The 8,523-nt window shown below is 34.7% G+C and overlaps 2 protein-coding genes across 2 annotated transcripts; one reads left to right on the top strand and one right to left on the bottom strand.

The window, feature by feature from the left end:
* The first annotated feature begins 560 nt into the window (after window positions 1-560).
* Window positions 561-1,361, top strand: LOC145070610 (glutathione transferase GST 23-like). The gene is made up of 2 exons (XM_079017564.1): window positions 561-872; window positions 999-1,361. The coding sequence occupies exons 1-2, from the start codon at window positions 561-563 to the stop codon at window positions 1,359-1,361; spliced, it is 675 nt and encodes a 224-aa protein (XP_078873690.1).
* A 975-nt stretch (window positions 1,362-2,336) lies between these two features.
* LOC145097761 (Tetratricopeptide repeat (TPR)-like superfamily protein) lies at window positions 2,337-5,189 on the bottom strand. The gene has a single exon (XM_079035405.1). It carries the CDS (start codon window positions 5,068-5,070, stop codon window positions 2,392-2,394), a length of 2,679 nt encoding a protein of 892 aa, XP_078891531.1. The 5' UTR covers window positions 5,071-5,189; the 3' UTR covers window positions 2,337-2,391.
* Between the last annotated feature and the right edge of the window lie 3,334 nt (window positions 5,190-8,523).

Here is an 8,523-nt window from a genome sequence, read left to right as displayed (position 1 = left end):
CTTTACCAACTAGGTAGCCCCACTTGAATAGGCAATCATCAAATAATTTGTGAAAGACACAAGGATCGGGGATCTTTTGACGTTCAAAATCAGACTTCACAACAAACTTGTAAAGCAATATCGTTTTCATATTACGCCTGTTCTTTTTTGTTGTGACAATATAATATATTAAAATATGTCCTCCTTGCTTTGGCCGGCTTTTATGCCAATATTCATGAAACCTACTGTTGACATTATAATATTAATAACATTGGTTATAACGTGAATGAATAGACTCATGTTTCGGTTTTATATAACCGGCTAGATATTTTTATACAACACGAAGTGAAAAATGGTCATTTAGTATCTAAACATTTAGATGTTTTTTCGGACTCCCACCTTTTTCCATCTTTTCGAGTGTGACAAAATTTTGCTATTTTTTGTCCCATTGACATAGTCTGAATCAAACACAGTACAACTTGTTTTCGACTGTCATGTCCAGTCCTGTATAACAAATGGGGTTAACAATGTCTATAAAAGAAAGCCATCAACTAGAGGTTTAGATAAAGTAATCTAAAGATATGGAAGAGGTGAAGCTTTTTAGGACATGGTCAAGCCCATTTGCTCTAAGGGTAGTTTGGGCACTCAAACTAAAAGGCATAGAGTATGAGACAATCTATGAAGATCTTGCAAACAAGAGTTCTTTACTACTCAAATACAACCCTATTCACAAAAAAGTTCCTGTATTGTTGCACAATGGAACACCAATATGTGAATCACTTGTAATTCTTGAGTATATTGATGACACATGGAACAAAACTACTCCTCTTTTACCTAAAGATCCAGTTGCTAGAGCCACTACACGTTTTTGGGCAAAGTTTAATGATGAACAGGTATATCATTGTTAGGACTTATTCATTTTATTTCCATTAAAATGCTATTTGGATTATATGTTGTCAATATGCATGATGTTTATAAACTATTCCTATTTATTTCATTTAACCCTTGTCTAAATGTAGCTTGCACCATCAGTGTTCAATGCTTACACAAGCCAAGGAGTGGAGCAAGAAGAAGCAAAGGCTCCTGCTTTAAAAAACCTAGAAATTGTCGAAACACAGCTAAAAGGGAAGAAATTCTTTAGTGGAGAAACAATCGGATTCTTAGATCTTGCATTCGGATGGATTGCGAATTATCTTGAAATATTCGAAGAAACAAGTGGCATAAAACTCTTAGACGAAGAGAGATTTCCTCTTATAATGTTATGGAAGGATAACTTTTATAATATCCCAATAATTAAAGAAAGTTGGCCAGATAGGGAGAAGTTGGTTACCAAGTTCAAGGTTATGCGCGAGTATTTTCTTTCTGTTAAAACATCTAAATAATCATGTAATACTTTCAAATCGTGATTGATGATTTATAGTGAAGACATAAATATTTACACTTCTAGAGCATAAGTTATTTCGTTTTTTAAGTTGAGCAGATTGCAATAAATATCAATGTATTTTACACTTGTTATCAACTAGTAGGATTTCTCTATGCATTCGAAGTTTATTAATCCAGTAAATAAGTGGGTCGTTTCTGAAAATTTACTGTTAAATAGGGATCATTTTTGTAGTATTTATTTCGTTTAGGGACCATCTTAGGTAGAAACCGTTACAGTGACTATGTGTTATATATAGAGACCATTTTTGGAAAATAAATGGGTTACTATTAAATATTTATTTAGTTTAGGGATCATTTTGTCTAACTAAAAGCTAAAATGACCAAGAGTAATAGAGTATAACTAATTTATTTACCCAAAAAAAAGTTAAGGACCATTTATGTAACTTTGCAAACTTTATAGGACTACTTATGTGACTTTACAAATTATAAATAATAAATAAATAAATAAACAATAAAAAATGGTGTTAAACTATACACAACTTGTATTTAAGCTAAGGACAACTTATGAAACTTTGCAAACTTTATAGGACTACTTATGTGACTTTACAAATTATAAAAAAGAAAAGAAAAAAAAAAAGTTGGCGTTACACTATCAAAAGTGTCGCACAACTTGTTAAATGTTAGATATATATAATATAGTGTAGTTATATGTATTTACGCATAATAGCAACACACTTCCATTTCTTTAAAAATAATAGCAATAAATAACCCATCATAGCAACGTACTTACGTTTTTTTAGAATAACAATAACATACTTACTATTCTTTACTCATAATAGCAAAGTTTTTATATGTCTTTACTGATAATATTAAAAAAATAAATAAATAAAATGCATTGCACATATTGGTAGCAAAATGTAACTACATTGCTATTATCAGTAAAAAAAAAAATGTAAGTATGTTGCTAGTATGTGTAAAAGATAAAATACATTGTTAATATTGATAGAGAGAGTAAATAATAACTTAATTTCACCAATAATCACCACAACTACAACTTCCATTTTTGAATAAATGAAACCGATTCGCATCTCTAACTAAAAACTCTCTTTCCACAACTTTCGATATATACTTAGTCACAGTATGACAATCCTCACAAACCCGTAAATTCTTCATTATCTGCAAAGGTGTTCCCGGTTTCGTATTCAACAATCCAAAAGCAATCGCAAGCCTTTCACTATGCCCACAAAGAATCTCTCGTTTCTCATCTTCTCCAACATCATGAAAAACAGATCTAAAATTACCAATATACCCTTCTTTCTCTATCAACTCCCCAAGAACCTCAAGCAAATTCTTAACCTCTTCATATTGTTCAAAAAACTTCTCCCCGCTACTAAAAACATAAATCTTTTTATCAATATCCAACCAACTACGTCCCGCATCTTTCTTAAATCCCTTATCTTTAATTAACTTTCTCACCTTTCTAACTTCATCCCATTTCTTTAAACTCGCGTATACATTCGATACCAAAATATAATATCCGGGATTGTTTGAATTCAATTCGATTATACGTTTTGAAGCACGTTCCGCGATCTTGGTGTGGGTCCCACTTGCCCGACACGCACTAAGTAAAGAACCCCATATGCTTGCATCAGGAGTCATTGGCATGGAAAGAATGAATTTTTCGGCTTCGGGCAGCTGCCCGGATCGCGAAAGAAGGTCAACTACACAAGCGTAGTGTTCGATCTTCGGGTCAATTTTGTAATCTTTTGTCATTTCGTTAAAATAAGCCCTACCTTTTTCTACTAAACCCGAATGACTACACGCGAAGATAATAGCAAGAAAGGCGATTCGGTCAGGAATTATTCGGGCAGCTTTCATATTCTCAAATGCTATTATTGCCTTATTTCCTTGACCGTATATCCCGTATGCATAAATCAATGATGTCCATGTCACAACATCTTTAACTTTCATATGGTCAAATACTCGGATTGAATTTTTTAAATTTCCACATTTTGAGTACATTTCGATTAGTGCATTTGCGATTGGAATGTTTGACTCGAAATTTAACTTAAAAACACACCCGTGAAGCTCTTTACCTTGTCGTTTTGCTCCAAGATTTGAACATAAAGGTAATGTGGTTAAAATCGTAGCTACATTAGGTAAAATTCCCTCGATTCTCATTTGATTAATCATTCTAAACCCTAAATTGTATTCCTCGGAATGAGAACATGCGGAAATAATCGTGTTCCATGATACGATATCGCAATCTTTCATGTTATCAAATTGGTTCAATGCATCTTCCATTTTACAACATTTAGCATAAACATCAATGAGAGCATTTCTCACAATTATACTGGAGTTAAACCCCGATTTAATCGTTTCACAATGAAGTGATTTTGCTAACTTTAAGCTCATGAGAAATGTACATATAGGAAGAATTGTCACGTATGTTACAAAATCAGGTGTTATGTCCAATTTCATTGATGTGAAAATCGCAATTGCTTCCTCATATAATGATGCTTTAATAAAACCATTGATTAACGAGTTCCATGATGTCAAATCCTTGGTTTTCATTTTGTTGAAAACTTCTCTTGCTTCTGACAAGTGGCCACATTTTGCATACATATTAATAAGGATATTACTTGCTGTTATATCACATTCGTGTCCATTTACAACCATGTAATTATGTACAAATTTTCCGGATTCCAAATCCCGAATTTGACTACAAGCATGGAGAACAGAAGTAATTGTTAAAAGATCTGGTTTGTGTTTATTCAACATCTCCTTAAACAACACGATTGATTCTTGATATAGGCCTAATTGAGAGTACCCTGAGACTACAGTGTTCCATGTAATTGTGTCTCTAATGGGCATCTCATTGAAAAGCTTGTGACACTCTTCTAATTTGTTGAATTTGAGGTACATTGAAAGAAGACTATTGCATACTCTTGTGTTGATATCAATCCCAAGTTTTAATGACAAACCATGAATAATTTGACCCTCCATGATTGCATTTAGCCCACTACAAGCAGGAAGAACACTCGACACCATGAAGGAATCTGGTGTCAATCCAGCTGTTCTTGATTGATGAAACGTTTCCAAAGCTTTTTCCCATTCCTCATGTGCACTATAACCCGAAACAAGACTATTCCAAGAAACTGAATCTCTGTTTGGCATTTCATCAAACACCTGGCGTGCTTTGTCCAGTGTAGAGAACCTTGCGTACATATCTATTAACGCATTACCAATATATAAATCAGATTGAAACCCCAACTCCAAAACATGTTCGTGAACGATCTTAGCTGTGTCAAACTTCCCTGAACCCGCACAGGAATTAATCACCGAAGGAAAAGTGAAGGGGTCAGGTTTTATATTCAAGACCCTCATTTTAGTATAATGATTCAGTGCTTCTATGAATAATCCATTATGGGTCATCGCTCTTATGATGGTATTCCATTGATAGACGTTGTTGGTAGGCGAAACGCTGACGAAGACTGATGAACATGAATGTGGGTCTTTCAGCTGAGCGTATTTGCTGATGAGTTTGCCAGAGAAGAAAACTGTTCTAACAAGTCCCGAAGTAATTAAAAATGAATGAATTTTGTGAAGTTCTTTGATGTTTGATGTTAAAGATAGTGTTCTTGAGATTGAAACATAGAGGGATTCTTGAATTTGTTGGGCGAAAGGATGAAACTTTGAAGGTCGCATTGTTGTCGAAGTCAAGATAAACGCTCTGGTTTAGACATTTGAAAGATAATGTTTTCAAAATAAAACGTTTGGTGTAATTTATTCGAATTTACAAAATGGACACCATAATCGCAAATATGTACTCTTGCACCCGCAAAAATACTTTTTCAGGCAGGCATAAAACTGTTGAATTGTGAAAATATAGGGTTTCAGGAAATTCAATTGCTTTAAACAGTATAAGTAAAATTTACATGAACTTTAAATAGTACAGCCGGTATAAGTAAAATTTACATAAAGAACCCTCCACTATACAAGAGTATAAAAGAAATACACTAACAATATATGACTTAACACACCCCTTCCATTTGAGCGGGGGGTCACGAATGTTTAAACGGTCCCGAAAGTCTACAAATAAATATGTAGGCAGTCCTTTTGTAAATATGTAGCAAACTGGTGAGCAGATGGAACATGCAACACACGGACCTGTCCAATGGTAACGTGTTCCCTAACGAAAATGTAAATTTATTTCTACATGTTTGTTTCGTTGGTGCTCAACCCGGCTACAAGCTTACATATCACTCATATTGTGACAAAACACAATAGTAGAACCAGATATAGGGCAAGATGATTCAAGAAGGAGATCAACATTAGTCCCCCCCCCCCCCCCCCCCCCGCCCCCCATGTACTCAGATTCGGCACTAGACCAAGACACGACATGTTGACGTTTTGAGAACCACGAGATGACACGACATGTTGACGTTTTGAGGACCATGAGATAACATTATCACCAAGATAAACACAAAACCCATAAGTAGACCGGTGTGTCTCGGGACAGTGGGCCCAATCGTCATAAAAAAATAAGCAACCAAAAGATCTACAGATGACAGATGAATGCATAAAGAGATAAATATGTTGAACCGCGTAAGCAATCTCATAACAAGTGAAGGTTAGATACTATAAGGTAGGGGTGAGCATTTGGACCCGTGGACCGGACCAGACTGGAAACTAGATCAGGCCTGGACCTTTTTTTAGAATCGGTTCAGTCCTCGGTTCGATAAATTGAGCAATTTCAATTCGGTTTTTTACTGCTTCCGGGTAAAAACTGGTTTTCAACCGGATTTCAATATATATATATATATATATATATATATATATATATATATATATATATATATATATATATATATATATGTCAACTATTATTTTAAACTTTTGTATTCTCTGAAAAATCTTTAAACATGTAAGTCTCATTCGTTTTAGGTCAGATTAGCATACAACTTTTTCTAGTGTCTAATTTAGAGTTTCTATATGATTTTAGACTATAATTTTGTTATTTTTGGTATTATATTCAATGAATTACCATCATTCGAAGTTGAGATATCAAAGCATAAATATTTCAGTTTTTCAGCTATTATTTTAAACTTTTGTATTCAGTGAAAATCTTTAAACACGCATATCTCATTCGTTTTAGGTCGGATTGGCATGCGGTTCTTTCTAGCGTGTAACTTAGAGTTTATACATGATTTTAGACTATAATTTTGTTGTTTTTGGTGTTATATTCAATGAATTATAATCCTTTGAAATTGGGATATCAAAGCAGAAATATTTCAACTTTTCAGCTATTATTTTAAACTTTTGTATTCTGTGAAAATCTAGAAACAATAGTATCTTATTCATTTTAAGTTAGATTGGTATGCAGTTCTTTCCAGCATGTAATTTAGAGTTGTACATGATTTTAGACTATATTGTTTTGTCGTTTTTGGTGTTATATTCAACTAATTACAATCCTTCAAAGTTGGGATATTAAAGCTGATAATTTTCAGCTATTTTTTTAGATTACAATTCTGAATTTTATGTATTTTGGATAGATAAATCATATGAATGAGTTGTAATGTATCAAGCCCAAAAACGTATTTGTTTTAACGATTTATATCAAACCCAAAATTGTATTATGTTAATGAGTTGTAACATATCAAACCCAAAAACGGAAAAACATGGACCTAGACCCGAACATGGACTGGGACATGGTAAGCCTCATCCAGTTCGATCCAAAGTCCATAATATTTTGCCAAATCGGTCCGGTCCAAGGGTTGGTCTGGTCGGTCTGGTCCAGTCCAAGTGCTCACCCCTACTATAAGGCTCTAGCAAGACTGCGATACAAGGTTGGATCGGACACCGGTTTTACCCAGAAGAGGATAGTTTTGGTTGGTATCTATGTAGGTGCTGCAAGGATTATAGGAGATCATAGTGGCATGCGAAAGAATCTCCACGACGATGGTTGTTTAGGAAAGAAACAAGCCTTATGTGGAATGCATAGCAACAATGCCAAGAAACAAAGAGGGACGACCTAAGTAGATCATAGAAAATTCACAGAAATGAGCAATGTCACAAGTGATCAAAGACGAGCTAGAAGCTATGATCACAATATCATCAACGTAAAGAAGAATATTATAAAGAACGCTAAAATCTGATGTCAAATGAGTTAATTGTAATTTTTCAAAGATGCACATTCAACATAGTATGTAAGTATTTGTTGTAAAATATGAAATGAAGATAGGTTATTTGTTACCCAAAATGATGTAAAGAAGAGTCAATATTATTATACATACAAATTCGTAGAAATAAAGAATGTCGGCATCAGAACTCGTATGAAGAAGTTATGACTTTCGTCGTCTTTCCCAGTATTATCTCTATAGACTGTAAGTGAAAATAGGATATGAATTAGTGTTGAGGTCTAAAGGAAAGTTGTACTACTCGGAAATACGAATCTATGATATAAAGAACGCAAAAAATAGAGCTCATATGCGAAAGTTACAATTTTTCAAAGATTGCGAGAAATTACCTACAAAGTGTAACATGGCACTACAAGTAGTCAAAATGTGACATCAGCTGAACCCACTTCTCCTACCAACCAAGCGCTGATGTGGCCCATCAGAATTACGACACATGGGCGGAGTGCGCTTCCTCAAATTATATATATATATATATATATATATATATATATATATATATATATATATATATATATATATGACATGGTTTATATAAGTGAGTCCAGTCCAATGTCATTAGTCGCGTATCAATAACATCGGATTCGGGGGAGTTGATGATATTAGGCCTAGTAGCATGGTCCAGACAGCTCAGGCACGCCAGCCTAGCCTAGCGCTCCCTTGCCAGCCTCGTTAGGGACTCCCTTGCTAGCCTTGTCTAGCACTCCTTTTCCAGCCTTGTCTGGGACTCTCTTGCCACCATGGCCTGGTGTTCCCTTCCCATACTTTCCAGGTGCGCGCTCGCCAATGTAACGCCCCGCTTCTCAGGTATTGATTTAATATGTTAGTTCTTGATTTCAAGGGCTACTCGACGAGTTGATTGCCCTACTCGTTGAGTAGCAGCGAGTTGGTCCACGTATTTTAATGACCTACTCGCCGATTCCAAGAATAATCTTAGCTGTGTCAAACTTCCCTGAGCCTGCAC

Source organism: Lactuca serriola, chromosome 1, assembly GCF_051521515.1.
Source record: "Lactuca serriola cultivar US96UC23 chromosome 1, Lser_US96UC23_V15, whole genome shotgun sequence".
NCBI lineage: Eukaryota > Viridiplantae > Streptophyta > Magnoliopsida > Asterales > Asteraceae > Lactuca > Lactuca serriola.
This window is presented reverse-complemented; position numbering and strand designations above follow the sequence as displayed.

Coding starts and splice junctions, on each gene's coding strand:
- LOC145097761 (XM_079035405.1), bottom strand. CDS start 5,070: ATGCGACCTTCAAAGTTTCATCCTTTCGCCCAACAAATTCAAGAATCC.
- LOC145070610 (XM_079017564.1), top strand. CDS start 561: ATGGAAGAGGTGAAGCTTTTTAGGACATGGTCAAGCCCATTTGCTCTA. Junction 873..998: donor CAAAGTTTAATGATGAACAG/GTATATCATTGT, acceptor GTCTAAATGTAG/CTTGCACCATCAGTGTTCAA.